Source organism: Xyrauchen texanus, chromosome 6 (genome assembly GCF_025860055.1).
Source record: "Xyrauchen texanus isolate HMW12.3.18 chromosome 6, RBS_HiC_50CHRs, whole genome shotgun sequence".
In the NCBI taxonomy this organism is placed as follows: Eukaryota; Metazoa; Chordata; class Actinopteri; order Cypriniformes; family Catostomidae; genus Xyrauchen; species Xyrauchen texanus.
The window spans coordinates 48671553-48690185 of record NC_068281.1 but is presented as its reverse complement, the minus strand read 5'-3'; the positions used below and the strand labels follow the sequence as shown (position 1 = coordinate 48690185).

The 18633-nt window shown below is 37.7% G+C and overlaps 1 protein-coding gene across 4 annotated transcripts in view; it reads left to right on the top strand.

Moving 5' to 3' along the window:
* LOC127644620 (zinc finger protein 521) overlaps positions 1-18633 on the top strand; it is a 201369-nt gene that overhangs the window by 163012 nt on the left and 19724 nt on the right. For all 4 annotated transcript variants that reach the window (XM_052127884.1, XM_052127886.1, XM_052127883.1 and 1 more), the window contains one exon: positions 4697-4828. In XM_052127884.1, the coding sequence (XP_051983844.1) occupies positions 4697-4828 (132 nt within the window). The remainder of the gene's footprint in view (positions 1-4696; positions 4829-18633) is intronic.

Sequence of the window (18633 nt, the reverse complement as noted above, 5' to 3'; positions counted from 1 at the left end):
CTGGGGTGACTATTCAAGGTGAAGCTCTTCAACCACCCTTGTAAGGATGCCGAGCATCTCCCTGTCAGTAGCGCGTGCACGTTCCTCACCCTAGCTGGGGGGAGGATCGGCAGCATCATCCACTGACCACTCGCCTGATGGAGTGAGAGACATGACATCGTCATTATTATACCCAGCGTCAGAACCAATGCACGAGACGAGGCCGCCCGCTCTTTCAGAAGGTCGGAGCTCGTCTCGCACATAGCGTATTGGAAAACATGCACTTGCCGGAGCACTGTAGGGGAGCGGATAGTCTTCCTGCGAAGATTCCACCTGCTGACTCGTGTATATCGACGGCGAAGGTAGAGGGCTTATAGACAAGAGATCCCGCTGTCTTGAAGGAAGAAATTCTGAGGAAATGGTGTTTGTGCACATGTTTTTATAGTGGACAGTTTCACACCAAAACAGGTGGCGTTCAAACACCATAGCCAATGTTTGAATATTGCCGTTATTGTAGAGAGGTTTCAACTAGGTCTTTTAAGAAGGTGCTCCCCATATGCGTAGCTATGCAATGTCAAGTGTACTGAGTTGCAAGGGAACCCTTATTTAGTGTTGGCTGAAAGATATTAATGTGTGTGTGTGTGTGTGTGTGTGTGTGTGTGTGTACATGTTTGTACTAAATTGTTGGGAACAAATGTCCCCAAAAGGTTAGTAAAACCTGGAATCACCTATCTTGTGGGGCCCAGCCAGTGGTCCCCTCGAGGGAAATGGCTTATTAAACATACTAAACGATGTTTTTCTGAAAGTGCAAAAAGGTTTCTGTGAGGGGTAGGGTTAGGTTTAGGGGATATAAATGATCTTTAGATCTGTATAAAATCCAAGAATGCGTGGAAGTCTATGGAGAGTCCCCACAATGATATAAATACTGTGTGTGTGTGTGTGTGTGTGTGTGTGTGTGTGTGTGTGTGTGTGTGTGTGTGTGAGAGAGAGAGAGAGATCTGGTGCTGTATGAAATGATGCTAATGCTTGACTTTTATGTATATATGCACTAGTGTTTGAGAATGATAATGTCTGTTCACACATCGATTCCGTCAACTCCTAATGCAATCTGCAAACTGTACAGTACAGGGAGTTAATACTGCATTACTACATCTGCATTTTTCAAAATTCTGATTCTTATATGGCTCTTTGCGTGTATGGCAGCAGTTTCCTGGTGAAATGAACACTAGAGGCACTACAACAACAATTGTATTCCTTTTCACAGAAATCACAATTAAAACAGTAGATTATCTGTTCACAAAAACATATTTTTACTCTGTTCCTCACACAATGCGATCTTATGATATCAAAACATTTGTATTATAGCATTTGTATTATAGTCATATATATATATTACAACATATTTGTATTGCATTACATAACCAACTACATTTACAGGCTTGTTTCATTGTGATCAACTGGTGTGGTAGCTCAAATGATAAAGCACTGCACTTGCAATGCAAAGGACCAGGGTACTAGTCCTGAAGAACACACGAGTCAACACATAAGCCGAAAGTGTCATAGTAGCACCACAAAATGACGTAGTTCTTTCAGTAATTGTGTTTTTCATCCAGAGGCGTTTCCAGCATTGAAGGACTTCCGGGGCTTAGCCCAGACAATTTTATTTTCATACTAGCAATCACTTCTCTGTAGTCCAGAGCTGGTGAGAGGGTATTCTTTGAGTTTTGCTCTGGCTGGGCCTGTTTCTACAGTTCCTAAATCTTCCACTCTAGTACTATCCTCGACTAACTCATCCTCTCTCCTCCCCTAATCATCTGTGATGCAAAAGAACAGATACAGCACATAACTTATTGCAAATCAGCTTCAAACAACTAATTCATCAAGTGCTACATATGTCAAATTGTAGACCAATACCATTGAAGTAAATGTATTGGGAAGAGCAGATCAGTGGGATTGCCCAAAGTTCTATCATGATTCTTGAATTTTCATGTACATTACCATAAAGTCATCACAAAAGAGTTATATTATAGTGAGTAAAGTGAGGTAAAAAAAAATGTTTAATATAAATAATTTATATTTTTTGACATAAATAGTCAAAATGATGTATAAGATCCTAAGTTAAAGCAATACATGAATGACTTTAAACTAAGTTCATTGACACACCATGGCATCGAACTGTATATAATTCTCAATGTTCATCTATCAAAATCCTTTCATTAGGATCACTAGGAGCATTGAGATAAACCATGTTTCACTTTTAACTTTAAAGTAAAGTGACTGATTAATTGTTACCAGTTTCCATGCCTGATTCTGGCACAGCTGCTGCTGGCTCCTCAGTCTGTAGCTCATCTTTGCTACCCTCTACAAAACCATTTAATCAAATCAAAGTGTATATTTACTACAAACTAATATCACAAAACAAGTCACACATACATTTTATGCTAATGCTCATTGGTTATCCTTAGAGAAAACAACACCTGATAAACAAGAAAAGTACACTACAAACGGACCTCGAACTGACGTCTCCGGCGTGAGAGGCGGATGCGCTAACAAGTAGCTAACAAGTTACGTCAGTCGTTTGTACATTTTTTGACGTCAGGACAGTGAGGTTTACACACTGCACAGCTATCTACCTGCTGGTTCTCGTTACAAGTGCAGTGTGATAAAACTAGTGTTCCTGGCTACCCACTGACTTCTTTTGGAAAAATCCCCATAGCCTCATTTGCTTCATTTTTGCTGTCTTTCCTGCTAACTTGCCAAAAAGTAACGTTAGTTGATGTCAACTCCTCCCCTACCTGCTGCATATTCAACAGAGAGGAAGAAACAGCCCAAAGGCTACCGACAGCAAAGAAACTTATTCTATAGGCTAGATTATTTTTAAGACCTATGTCTATTTTACAGGCTGTATGCAGTATATGCAAAGCCAAAGCACAATGAAATAAGGCAACTTATGATTTCGGGGGTTTACATAGGCTATTGTCCGGTTTCATATTTGTCAGTCAACTTTTCAAAATACATTCGGGGCTACACTCAAAACATGCTTCAAAGCTGAAGCCCCGGCAAAATCGGTTGACGCCGCGTCTGTTTTCATCTCACATTTGCTTTTATGACACTATCAGTTAGATTTAGGGTAATGAGAAGTGTTGTCACGGTACCAAAATTTTTGTAAGTACCGATACCAGTAAAATGTCATGATTTTCAATACCAATGTTTATATCAGATCAAAAATATGCAAATTTAGTAATGTGCCATTGAACACATTCCTTTTTCAATACAAATAACAAATAAAAAGAAATGCATGTTTTCTTCAAATGTTTCTCAATTAAGAATGCATTGATTAAGTGTTAGGTAGGGCCCTAAATCTGTTTATTTATTTTTTTGTTATTATTATATAATCATTATTTATTATTGTTATTAATATTACTGCAGTGAATATTACATTTTAATATACAGTATTAATATATTTTTGTTGCAGTTTCTTCAATTTGAGTCGTTGTACTTTTATTTTTAATTGTACTTTTATTTTACATGTTTTGAAGGACTCTTCACTTGTCTGGATAAACAGTTTGCTACATGATCATTAAAGTGCAAATACTGTGATTTAAATATTTAAATATATAGTCTACATGTATTGCGAGCTGCACAGTGGATTTTGTGCTCAGCTTTGTGATCTCATTCAACTCAAATTATTCTCAATGTCTGTGGAGGTTTCTTGCGTATGAGTGGTCGAGATACAACTAGATATATTAAAAACCTAATCTGTTTTGGACAACATTTAATTTGCTTTTAGTGCCACACAATGGACATTTGATTTGAACTGCTGCGATACGTTTGAGGAATTACATCATATCATTTTGCAAAAATGTCACCACATTCACGTACATTTCATGAGATCAGGCTGCCTACATTATAAATTTGTGTACAGAATAAAAAATTATGTTGGCTGACAAAGTGATGACCAGAGTAACATACTGCTGCTTCATTTACAGTGGACAAGAGCTTTTTCTGATGTAGCATGAGATGACCTCTGTTTTGTTAAATGTGCTGTCACCCCAGGTGTGTTAGTGTAGTGTTTAAAGTGTGTTTGTTAAACACCCATCTGTGTCATCTGGTGGTTTGGTGGGCCGCAGCTGGTAGTGTGACTGACAGTAACAGTCTCATATGCCAGACACAAACCTTCATGAGAGTCACGGATCACTTCACCTATAATGTCATTCATTCATGTTAATCAATGTTGGGGAGTTGTTAAAAAAATAGTGATACTTCTAACTAACAGTAGTGTATCTCTTCCATTAACAAGCTACATTCTCCAACAAGTAGTGCTGTAATGTCACAAAACACTTTGTCACATTGTATTGTGAACACAGCAGTGGAGTCGAGGAAGAAATCAAACACACTCACCAAATACATTCCTCTCTCTCCCATGAAGAGCTGGGAAAACCCAAATCTTTTAAGTGAAATTATTCTTTCGGACATTTCATGTAAATGAACCAGTTTAAATAAACAATAACAGCCCTGTTATTGGACACTTTCACTCAAGGATTAAAGTCAATAATGTCTAACATGTATAATTAATTTCTACAATGGCATCTGTAAATTTAAACTATTGAGTTTGAATGATGTTACTTCCATACCACTAGGTGTCAGTGTAAGTACACGATGACACACCAAAATGTTCACCTTTATAATAACACATTGTGTATTTGTGTATTCTCAGAGGAAGGTCTCAATCATGAGTGTAAAATGTGCAGTCAGAGTTTCGATTCCCCTGCGAAGCTGCAGTGTCACCTGATCGAGCACAGCTTTGAGGGGATGGGAGGAACCTTCAAGTGCCCCGTCTGCTTTACAGGTACAGTTCTCTCTCTCTCTCTCTCTCTCTCTGTGTGTGTGTGTGTGTTTGGGAACAAATTTGTCATATGTAATTTTTATTTGGATAGCACTTTTCATAACACATCGTTACAAAGCAGCTTTACAGAAAATTATGCTTTAATAGAAATTGAAACTGTAATATCTATAAAGCCTTAGTGTCATCATTGTGTAGGATGATTAAAATATGGTTGTAATTTGTGTATAAATATAAATAGGTAAATAATAATTGTATTTAGAACCCCAGTGAGCAAGCTGAAGGCGACTGTGGCAAGGAACATAAAACTCCATAAGATGTTGGTTGATTGGAAATTACCTTGGGAGAAACCAGACTCACTGTGGGGGCCAGTTCCCCTCTGGCTAAACAGCATGAATATAATGCCAATGTTAGTTTTTTTGTGTAGTGCAAGTGATGGTTTAAAAATATTAATCAAGTAAGTTTTAAGGGCCATTGTTTAAACAAAGATTTTGTTTGAAATGTTAAATTAATGATTAATGTCTTTGAAATCAATCCTGGATAACAGCAGAAGCTCACATGCATTGCCCATTGTTAGTTGGCTGATTAAGGCTTCTGTTGGCAATTCATTGATAGTCTATATATTCCATTTTAAGAGTGTAGTCCATCATTAGACCAAGGTGATGCAGGCAGCGATCAGTGAGGTGCATCACAGTTCAACCAGCAGGTCATTTCGGTGAGGTCCATCCTAGGTCCAAGGTTCAGGCAGTTGAATTATCCCATGTTTTACGGTTGGAGTTGGCATCAGTTCATCCTCTGAAGACCATCGTAGTAGACTGAAGTGATGTCTGGCTGGCACCAGCTGGAGTCATTATCACTCAGTAACACCTAGCAGGAACGGAGCTGGATTCAGAGCCGGACGGCTATCCTTGGGATATCCTGAGGTTGAAGTTTATTTATTGAACTTGCAGAACATCCTCCCAGTAATGCATTACAATAGTCTAGTCTTAAGGTCATGAACGCATGAAATAATTTTTTGGCATCTGCAACATACAGCATGTTTCGTAGTATAGCAACATTTCTGAGGTGGAAGAATGCTGTTCTACAGACACTGGACATTAGATTTTCAAAGGATCGACTGGTTTAAAATATAACACTTTAAAAGTTTTTCACTGTAGATGACGATGTAACAGTACATCCATCGAGAGTCAAATTATATTTTAGTGTCTTATTTTTAGAGGATTTTTGGTCCGATAATTAGTACATCTGTTTTGTCGGAATTGAGTAGAAGGACATTTCTGGCCATCCAATATTTAATTTAATTGATACACTGCTAATTTAGAGAATTGTGAAATTTTTTCAGGTTTCGAAGAAATATAAAATTATAAAATGTATTGTCAGCATAACAGTGGAAACATGTTCCACGATTCCTGATAATATCTCCTAGGGGAAGCATATATAATGAGAAAAGTAGAGACCCTAAACCTTTTGTTTGATTTGATTCTTCATTTACACAGACAAAGTGGTAACATACTGCTAAATAGGACCTTAACCATGCTAATGCAAGTCCACAAATGCCAACATAATTCTCAAGCCTATCCAAGAGTATGTTGTGATCTATTATGTTAAAGGCAGCACTAAGATCTAAAAGCACTAGAAGAGAAATGCAGCCACAATCAGATGACAAGAGCAAGTCATTTGCAGGGGTGGAAAGAGTACCAAAATATCATACTCAAGTAAAAGTATTGATAGTTCCCAAAAAATATTTGTGTGAGTAGAGTAAAAGTAGATGTCCTAAAAAGTACTCAAGTAAGAGTAAAAGAGTGGTTCATTCAAAAGTACTCATGAGTAGTGAGTATTGAGTACTGGGATGCAAAACCTATGCCCCATTTATGAACACTGTGTGCCAACTTTTAAAATACATCAATTATCTATGTTACTACATGAATCTGATTCCAAAAAAATAAAAGGCAGACATGATAACAGATATTAAAAGATTAAAAAGTTATTTTCAATACACTGATCACCAATTTAAATCATAATGTATGTAACAATTATATTAAAATATCTGTCACTCACTCGACGTTGTGTCGATGTTGTGACACGAGGAGTCACTTTTGAGAGCCAGAGACACCTCTGATCTTTGATAAAAGGCCAATGAGAATTGGCGAGTGGTATTTGCATGCCCCCCTGGACATACAGATATAAAGGAGGTGACGCTGCATACTGCTCATTAGATTTTCTCTTCGGAGCCGAACGGTCGATGGTTCAAGCTGAGCAACAATTTCCATCCCTCACCCATGCTGGATCCTTACGGTGCATTACAGCGGCTTTCTCCCCTCTCTGCATGGGTGCACTGCAGAGATCGCTCCTGGGTGCTTCAGCAGATCTAAAAGAGTATATTCTGAAAGAGTTTAATTTCCTTTTCCTAAAAGAGCGGCACACACTGGAAAGTCTTTTTCAAGACACGTCTTTTTAAAGATGCCATTTCGGCTGTGTGTTATTGCTGGATGCGGTCGACATCACTCGCCCTCTGACTGCCATGATTGTTGTTTTTTGTGCCTGGGCGCTCCGAGACTTCATTCCCTGGGTCATATAACCGGTGTGTTCGGCCTTCACCCTGACCACCGGCTTCTATCTCTCTATGGCAGGTCCAGCGCCCCAACGGCACACACATACTCAAACCCGGACGGCTCCGATGGACCATAGGGATGAACCATGAAGGTGTACGTAGCGGCCATAGCTGCATACCACGAGGTGAGTTTGGCGGAGAAACTCACTGCCAGCCCAATACTGGTGCTAACTAAGCCCCGTTCTGGGATAGATGCTCGCATGCATTGGTTCCCTGTAGGCAACCCCTTGCGGCGTATTTTCCGCTGAAATATGTTTCCCTGTTGGCAAACAGCATCTTCCTTAGGCAGAGGCCCCTCTGCCCCGGTCTCCATGCTTGTAGAGCTTCGTCCCCCAAGTTGGGCAAGACCCACCATGGGACTTCTCCACATGGCAGACTTCAGACTAGTCTCGGCAAGACCATGTGATGTATTTCCACTTAATATCCCCTCCCCCTCTCTGGGCGGGATGTGGTCTCTGCGGTGTCTTCCCCTTGGAGAGTGTCACAACCAACTGAAGTAACCAGGAAGTTTATGTTTAGGGACTAAGGTAAAAATAAGCAGGATCACTTGGCACATCATGTCCTGCACAATAGAGGAGGTAGAGCAGCCATGAGAAAAGTTCAGAAAGTTCAAAAAGTCATACACATCAGGAAGAGTAAATGATGAGAGAATTTTCATTATTGAAAACTACTCAAAAGTTTGATCGAGGACATCTCTCTTTTTCTGATAAACAGATCATATCTAGATCATTTTATTGCCCAGCTCTATTGATAACATTGCATTAATCTCTCACAGCAGCCCAATAATCTCAGTGATAGATAGTTAAATTACAGGCTACTTTATAGACACGCAGAATCTAGAAAATAGAAATATGAAATTGACCTCGATATGTTTCTTCAAATTAGAGGCAGGATTAATGTTGATATCTGGCTTGAGCAAGTTAAACTTACATGACACGATCAAGCAATTGGCTTTTTTCACTGCGAAAATCCCTTCCAAGTGTGGCAGAGATGTTCAGCTGTAAACTATGCTTGAGGCATTCTCCACAGTTGGCGCCAGATCTGCAGCTGCCATTCAAGTTTTTTTACGTCTGATTTGATTTGACGGGAGTCACGAGACTCTCTTTAGCCAATCATGTTGATAGATAAAAATAAAATCAGGACTGGGAAGTAGCAAACACAGATGGTGGGAAAATAGCCCAGTAAAAGCACAGTTACAGCACTTAAAATATACTCAAGTAAAAGTAAAAGTATACCATTTTTAAACTATTTAAAGTACAATTATTGGGAAAAAGTAGTTAATTACAGTAACATGAGTATTTGTAATTTGTTACTTTACACCCCTGGTCATTTGTAGCAGTTTCTGCACTGTGATGGGGCCTGAAATGGTTCATATGTTCAATTTCTCTCTAGAAATGAACATAGTTGGGAGGACACTACCTTTTCTAGTATTTTCAATATAAATGGGAGATTTGAAATTGGTCTATAATTAGCCAATTCTCCAGGATCAAGCTGTGGCTTCTTAAGCAGTTTCAAAACTGCCATTTTAAAGTTTCGTGGGACATGTCCTAAGGATAGCGAGGAGGGAATACCGCATTAAACTTAGTTGGTATTGGATCTAACATACTGTACATGTTGTGGCTTTTGATGTTTCTATAAGTTTTGTTGGAAAATGATGAGACAGTGTTTTCTGAGGTGTTGTGTCAGATGATTGCATAATTCCCATTTTATTTCTGATGATTTCAATTTTATCAGTAAAGTAATTCAAGTCATTACTATTATGCTGCGACGGAATATCTGATTCAGTCGAGGCTTAATTCCTATCCAATTTACCCACAGTACTGAATAAACATCTAGGATTGTTGTGGTTATTTTCTATGAGTTTGATCAAATATCCTGACCTGGCAGTGTTTAGTGCCTCTCTGTAGCTACAGATTCTATCTTTCCATGCACTGCGAAATATCTAATTTTATATTCTTCCACTTGTGCTCTATTTTCCCAAGCTGCTCTCTTGAGAGAATCTACAGGAGGGGGGGCATTATCAATAGTGTTAGAGAAGACTGTATTTATATTTTCTGTGATTACATCAAGTTCTTCTTGACTTTTTGACTCACTGAGAATTTGAGACAAATCTGGAAGATTATTAGTGAAGCTATCTTTAGTGGTTATGAATAGTTCTACCTGAATAATAGCATGGTGTATATTGAGTGACATTAGCTAATCGCAGCATACAAGAGATGAAGTAATGATCTGAGATGTCAATGCTCTGTGGCAGAATTTCTATAGGATCAACATCAACTTCATATGACAGAATTAAATCTAGCATATGATTATGGCAATGAGTTGGTCCTGTCACATTTTATAAAATGCAGATAAAATGATAAAATGCTAATCCAAATGTGTCATTATGTGAATGTTGAAGTCACCAACAATTAAAGTTCTATCAACAGTAACTACAAGATCTGATAGAAAATCTGCAAATTCACCAAGGAAATCAGAATATGGCCCAGGTGATCTATATACTGTAGCAAGGGCAAAATACAACAGATACTTTTTAATTATATCTGACGATGTCATGTTAAGCATTAATAATTCAAAAGACTTATATCCTGTCCTCTGAGTAACACCAAAAACTTCACTGTGAATTGTAGCAACACCACCTACTCGACCCTTCAGACGAGGCTCATGTTTATATCAATAACCTGGGGGAGTAAACTAAGATATTAATCCAGTTTATGCCAGGTTTCAGTCAAAGAGAATACATCCAAACTATGATCTGTAATAATTTAATTTACAATCAGTGCTTTGGTTGAAAGAGATCGTAGTTTATGTGACCTTTGTGATGTCTGAATGCAGCTTGCAGAGGGATGTTAAGTCATTTTGTCTGCTTCCTGACCTGGGTCCCAGTTAGTCAAATAACATCACTATTAAAGAGCTCATATTATGCTAATTTATCATTTTATTTTGGGGGTCTACTAGAATAGATTTACATGCTTTAATGTTCAAAACACATTATTTGTCTTGTACTGTATATTTATTTTCCCCTCTCTTCATCCTCTGATTTCTCTATAAAGCCCCCCTTTTTTTCTTTTTTTTTATATTTGGTAACAAAATCACACAATAATCAAATACAGAATGACAATAACAATAATTGAACTAAAAACAGTAAATAATCAAAAAACTTAACAATATTAATACAAAATATTACAAGTAAATAAAAGAAATTAACAACAAAATAACAATCAAGAACTATATACATAGGGGTATTAAAATCAAAAACATATCTCTAATTACAAAATAAATTCAAATCCTTAAAAAGGATAATATTTCAAGGCTTTACAACAATCTATAGTCTTTTTTGCTTTAGTGTTCCTTACACCCAATGCTTTAAGATACTGAGAAAGCTCAAACTTAAATTGTACAAAACTAGGTGTACTTTTTGACCAACAACATGTGATATATCCCTAAAATAATAAACAAATTTTCTTTTCTATAGGCCTAGTGTAAAAAAAAAAATATTTTGGCCCTCCAAAGTAATATCAGATCCAGAAATCTCCTTAAAATCACACCAGAACAATCTAGTGCAAATGTATAAAATAAAAAAAAGATGACAAATATCATTCAAATTACAAAACACACATTTCAAATCAATATCTTTCTTAAATCTTTTTATAACCTGATTTACTGGATAAATACAATTAAATGAAATCTCTCTAATCTTATTGATGACACAGTATCTCCTGGAAACCATAAAAGCCTCCTCCCACTCAATGTCCTGGAAGCGTGAATTCCAGAAACTTTTAGCTGGGGGTACCCTAAAAGACCGTCAGATCTGTCTAATGAAGTTATTGTTGCATTTTTTTATCAACAATACTTATACCATCCAATTTTAAGTTTGAATCTTATCTAGAAATTCTCCATATGAAATTAAGTGACCATCATGTCGAAGCAACTGTGTAACCAATAAAATATAATTTCTAAACCAATATTTAAAAAAAAAGTGTTTTATTCTTATATTTAATATCTTTATTATTCCAAATCAAACATCTGTGGGGAGAAATTGTGTTTGTACACTAGCAACCAAGATAACAGAGCTTGTCTATGTAAGTTAGATAGTTTAATTGGGATTTTATTAATATCAATATTGCAACTGAGGAGAAACTCAATACCGGCAATTTTGTTAAAAATTAAATTTGGGATATAATACCACAATATGTTATTAGATTTGATACAATTCTGAATCCATTTAATTTTAAAAATAGTATTAGAAACTTCAAAGTCAATTGCATTTAAACCACCTTGATGAAGTAAATTACCTAATACGTCTCTATTAAGTAATGTGGCCTATTCTTCCAAATAAAATTATACATTTTCTTATTAACTTATAATAATACTAATAATATTAGTTAAATACTAATAATTAACTTTGGAGCATCTAAACCATTGTTGTATAAGCTAATCTTGACAACCCTTCAGCTTTTGATAGCAATATTCTACCAATCTAAGATAAATCTTTTATTAACCAAGAATTACATTTCTTTTGTACTTTATCAATTAATGGAAGATAATTTTAATAAATTCTTTCCATTTGATTTTTACATATTTTGATTCCCAAATAAGAAACTTTTTTTTTTTTTTATTTAAATTTTGAGTTCTTTTCTCCTTCTTCCAACCATTTACGCCTTGACCTCACAAATGCTCCTTTAGCTATATTCTCAAATATTTGATCCAATTCTAATTGTAATTTAACTAAAATGTCTATCTGAGACAAATTATGTTTTCCATATATAAAAATAATATGTTTAATGATGGAATCCTCCTTAACCCTTCTGGCTTTGGCAATTTATTTTCCAAACCTAATAGCAAACTTTCTTATTGAATATTTCATAAATTCCCAATGCTTCCCATACATTTTTGAATAAAGCCCCCCTTTCTGAAAAGCCCAGCCTGCTCTGGTCAGCTGGTCTAGTCTGTTGTGATTGGTCAAAAGCGTAGAGCGTGTGTCGGAAATGTAACACTGTGACAGGGCGGAGGGCCCTAATCAGGCTAATCAAGCCTCAGAGAGGGATAAAGGCCGACTTGAAGCTGCAGTGTGAGAGAGAGAGAGATTTATGGGCAGCTGTCCAACACCTTTGTGTGTTTATTTTTTTGTTTAGTTCTTCGATAAACTATTATTTATATCGTCAAGCCGGTTCTCGCCTCCTCCTTTCCACTAATCCCTTTAAAAACACTCATTACATAACCGAGTTTCAGCTCCCGAGTCTTCCTGAGCAGCTCTGTTAACACTATTGTAACTATGGTAACGGCATCAGTTTTGCCATACCAGCTCTAGCCTGAGTCCGATAATGAAAGTTTAGAAGAACATTGACCCAAACCACCTTCACAAGCATGACTTGAGAAGGACATTTCACAGTGGTAGGTTTTAAATTTGTAGCTTTCTTACAAGTACAATGTTGATTATGGTGAACCAAACAAACCTTCAAGTAAAAGAAACATAGTGCATCTAAGTTAGTCATCTTTTGCTGAAATGGGTGTAGCCAAACTTATTATGGCAGAGCTATAAATGGAGAACAGAGGCTTACTCCCGGTTGGAATTACAGGGGTATTGGAGAGTTAGTGAGCAAGTTATCCGTGGACTATCATGAATAGCGGCCGTAACATTACAGCTTGTAATTATATAATTATATTAGACTCATGAGATCTACCATTTTGTTACAGTTTGAGGTAAGTTTTTGTTACAGTTGAATTGTAAACCCTTACAACCCTGCAAGTTAGATGAGCACTACCGTGGATCACTATTCATGATAGTAAGAACGACAAATAATCTGCAGAATTCTACACAATTGTAGGTAAATGTTTTGCTGCTGATTAGTAAAACTATTTCAACATAATAGAATTAGCTAGCAGTTTAGCAGAGGCCTACAGCTCTACACTAGGTGTACACCATAGCTACACACAAAACTCCGCATTTGAACTCTCGATATCAGATAATTCCACAAATAATCGAGCCTACTAACAGGTTGTTATCCTGAAGCACCAGATTGTACCAATAAATTGGGAACTGCACCATCTTTCAGGAGTAACCGTTAGGGAAGGGTGGATTGATACTAAAGTATCAATACTTCCGATACTGATGTGGTATAAAGAATATTGATCCTAACATAAAAATATTCATCTCGTCTGCCTTTGGAAGTCCAAACAAAGACGTTTTGCATTTGCAGTAAAGAAAACAGTGTCTTCTCGACATGGTGACATCAATAACCTAACTCATCCTGGCCTGGCAATAACCAGGGCAGCCAAAGTAACCAATAGGCGGGCATTATGCAAATGTGTTACATAGTGACGAAGATACTTTACAGAACAAATGGCTGGACTGCAAACCAGCTATTTCTTGTAGTTCTTGAGCAGTGTTGTTTGTTGGCGAGAATAAGCTTTGTGTGAACTTTGTGCTTTGTAACTTTGCAGACCTTTTATATGCACAAAGAGCTATATGTGGGTATTAAAGTATTTATGGGAAAAATAGTTGGATAAATCACGGATTCGAACCATACACATTAACACACCGTCTTTACACCCAACGCCACTGCAGCGACACCTAATGTTTAGTTTTTTGCATATTTCTGTGGTTCCACAAGACTACTGGGGTGAAAATAGTTGCATTGAGTGGCAGATGATATTTACATCGGGGTGAAAATAGACACTCCGATATGTAAACAGTATAACAAGCGATTGTTATAAAAACATGAAAAATGAAAACAGATTTTGTACTGCACAATAGATTAAAACACATTTACACAGCAAGAAGAAACACAGCGACTGCTGTGAGAGCTCATGAGGACTGCTGGTGATAAAAATATAAAAGAGCTGACAAAGTATTATAGGCTAGGCTACTATTTACAAATTAAAAATTTAGCACTCGGAATACTGTATGCAATTATTGCCATGCAATTAGAGGTAGGCTTTTTGTGTACCGCTTGTATTGAACTTGTGAAATACTGTTCCAGCATGTCCCTTGTGAAATACTGTATTTTCATCTCTAGCTCGTGAAAGAAGAGGTTTGGGTGGAAGCTTTTAATATTTAAAATTTGATCACTATTAGCAGGTATTATATTAATCCATTTTACTAGCTGTTTTATAGATTTGCTGAATATTATATATTTTTTTTTATTAGGTACGTAAATTAAAAACAATTTTGCTGTATCTTAATAAAATTCATATCCATCTGCCGAAAGTTTATATTTAGACTTTCAAATAAATAATTTATTATAAAGAGTTGATTTTGTGGATTTCTAAAAATGTTTTTGGTCAAATCCGTTTTAAGAGAGAATGGGAGTGACGTGATTGTGTCAGAGATGTCACTGTTTTGTTCTGTTACCCAGAACAAAACCTGCTAAGGAACATGTTAGATGTGTAGCGTAAGTTAAATGGTCTGCACTTATATAGCACCTTTTTAAGCCTTAACGGTATTCAAAGCGCTTTACACTGCGTCTCATTCACCCATTCATACACCAATGGCGGCAGAGCTGCTATGTAAGGTGCTAGCCTGCCATTGGGAGCAACTTGGGGTTCAGTGTCTTGCCCAAGGACACTTCGGCATGTGGATTCGAACCACCAACCCTGCGATTAGTGGCCGACTCACTCTACCAACTGAGCCACAGCCGCCCACAAGTTACTATGGCGATGAACACTATTAAAAGCCGACAAGCCTTCATGGGACCAAATAACCCAGGGTCGATGCAAACTAAACTGAAACTTACCTGGCCTCAGAACATAAACACATTTACCCAAAGAAAAAGTGTGGAGGACAAATTTGTGTTTGATTACAAGTGAGGGATACTTGTTTCTGCATATTTAATGCCCATTGTGATGAGATTTAATTTGATCCATGGAAGTTTTTTAATTATATAAATGTATTTTCATTATTTCAGTATAACTAGTTCTAATAGTACAGATTTGTTTCAAGACTCTAGAGTGAGTGAGTAGAAGTGAAGGGATGCGGATGGGGAGAGACAGACGCAGTGTGACAAGGAAAGCGAGGGAGGATCAGAGAGGAGTGAGGGGGGAGTTGAGGAGTCATCCAGAGGCAGCAGGGAGTCGTCAGAAGCATGGCTCTCACAGGACACATTTGACAGCTTTGTGAAGTGAGGCAGCCTGCAGCAGAAAGCAGCTCTACTGGCCCTTGAGGAGCCCAAGCGCAGAACAAACACGCGCGTGCCACACATGAGCTTTAGTCTCATTTTACACAACAAAACTGTACACTTTACACTCAATAATGCTGTCTGACTCTGTAAATATGGCATAATTTGTTCAAATAGTAACTTGACAATTGTGAAATAATCTAGCTTGTCCTCCCCTCCTGAAGTCCGGTGGCTAAAAAATATATTTAACCTTGATTATTTAGTATGGTACAAAGGATACAAAATAGCAGCAAATGTAAAAATATGTTCAAAATGGAAAGAACGCAGCTTTTGTGGTCATGTAAATGCATAAAGGTTTTTAAAGGTTTTTGAAGAATGTGCAAATGTGTGTGTGAACAGACTGGATAAAACATGTAATTATTTTCCTCACTGTACTGCCAGAAATGTTGAATTCTGTCCACTGTGTTGACTTATTGGGCCAATAAGTCAACACAGTGGAAAGAATTCAATATTTCTGGGAGTACAGTGACGAAAAAAATGCACTATATATAAACTATACCATTTATACACACCAATGTAAAATATTGATTGTCCCTCACGTTTGTGAATATTCGCTCGTACATTGGGGAAATCCCAGAGTTTTACATAATTGAAAAATAAAAAAATATATATATATATATATATATATATATATATACACACACACACACACACACACACACACACACACACACACACAGTTCTATGAAAAAGTATTTGCCTCCATCCCGACTTCTTTTGTTTTTGTGTATAACTCATAGTAAATTGTAAAAAAACAATTTTTTAATTGTTTTAAATTTACATTTACATTTATGCATTTGGCAGACGCTTTTATCCGAAGCGACTTCCAGTGCACTTATTACAGGGACAATCCCCCCAGAGCAACCTGGAGTTAAGTGCCTTGCTCAAGGGCCCAACAGTGGCATCTTGGTGGTGCTGAGCCTCAACCACTGAGCCACCACTGCCCCAAATAAGGGCAATGCTGTAAATAATTTATTTTTTTTTTTTTTAAATAAGTTTTTAAATGACAATGTTATTTATTGAAGCAAAAAAGTTATCCAATACCAACTTGGCTTGTTTGAAAAAGTATTTGCCCACGTAGTTACTAAATCCCCAAATCTATGAAACTACATTCATAATCTGGTTTAGCTGTAGGTGACTCACCCAGTACTGATTACAACCAGACCTGTCAACACAAATCAACACATAAATATAAATTTTTCAGCCGCATGAAGTTGACTATAAAGTCTCATCCAGTAGCACACTACGCCAAGGTCGACAGAAATTCCAGAAATAATTAGGAAAAAGGTGATTGAAAAACAGCAGTCTGGGAAGAGTTACATAGCTATTTCAAAGGCTCTGGGACTCCAAAGAACCACAGTGAGAGCCATTATCTCCAAATGGAGAAAACTTGGCACAGTAGTGAATCTTCCCAGAAGTGGCAGACCTTCCAAAATTCCTCCAAGAGAACAGCGACGACTCACCAAGTCACAAAAAAAAGCTAAGGACAAAATCAAAGGACTGCAGGCCTCTCTCGCATCACTAAAAGTCACTGTTCATGACTCCACTATCACAATGGAAGAATGGTGAGGCAAAAACCACTGCTAACCCAGAAGAACATTATGGCTCGTCTGAATTTTGCCAAAACACACCTTGATGATTTATGGGAAAATGTTCTGTGGACTGATGTTTCGATAGTGGAACTGTTTGGAAGACAGGGGACCTGTTACATGTGACGTAAATCAAACACAGATATCCAAAAAAAGAACATCATATCTACAGTCAAGCATGGTTGTGTTTAGTGTGATGCGTGGGGATGCTTTGCTGCTTCAGGGCCAGGGCAACTTGCAATAATTGAGGGAAACATGAATTCTCGCTACCAGAAAATCCTAAAGGAGAATGTCTGGTCATAAGTCTGTGAGTTAAAGCTCAAACGCAACTGGATTATGCAACAAGACAATGAACCAAAGCATAGGCTCAAAAGAAACAAAATTAATGTTTTGGAGTGGCCTAGTCAAAGTCTAGACTTGAACCTGATTAAGATGCTGTGGCAGGACCTTAAAGGGCAGTTCATGCTCAAAAGCCATCAAATGTGGCTGAACTAAAGCAGTTCTGCAAAGAACTGGTGGGTCAAAATTCCACCAGAGCGTTTTGAAAGACTGACCTCCAGTTATCAGATGTTTTTTTGCAGTTGTTGCTGCTAAAGGTGGCACAACCAGCTATTCAGTTTAAGGGGCACTTAGTTTTTCAGATGGGTGATATAGGACTGAGTTCAAGTGGACTGAGTTGTAAGGGAACTGTGTCCAGGTGTACCTAGGTGTATTGGGGACTTTGTATGATGTTAATTGATAAATGAAAACTATTTATGGCATTATTTTTGAAGACATCCTCACTATATATATAGGATATAGGCGTGATGCATGCATTTTTTCTGACGCAAAACCCATCCAGCCGTGAACTTAAAGGCTCACCCTGGCCGCTTTGATGACTCTAGATTACCTCAGCAACCTAGAGCATGCATGCCAGCATTGACACGTGGGGGGTTAATCTCTGGCATGCAATTAACAGTGAGAGAGAGGAGTATGTATTTATTTATATGATATTCTGCTCCTGCATGTGGCATGCCAATCCACGCTTGTTGTAATCCTTTAAAGTTACCACCTGAGCCCTAAAGGGGGGGGGTCAAAACTTCATACACGAAACCGTGCCTCAGCTTTAGGACGGCTTTTGAGAAGCCAGGCCCTAACTCCAGACAAGAGTCATAGACCAAAAGGGCCAGAAGATCCCCAACACACTTTACCAAGGACAACCCAGAGGATGACCAGAGGATGACACAACAGGAAACCATCCAACATAACATGCTCCACTGCAATATCTGCCATGTACACTTGGGCGGGTTCAGATCAGAATCCAGTTTCTCTTGCAAGAACTGCAGCACTGTCTTAACACGGCAACGCACTGGGTCCTCACCATGAGTAGACCACCAATAAGAGGAGAGCTGCCGTTTCGAAGCATACATCCACCTCATAGAGGGGGCTCTGGCA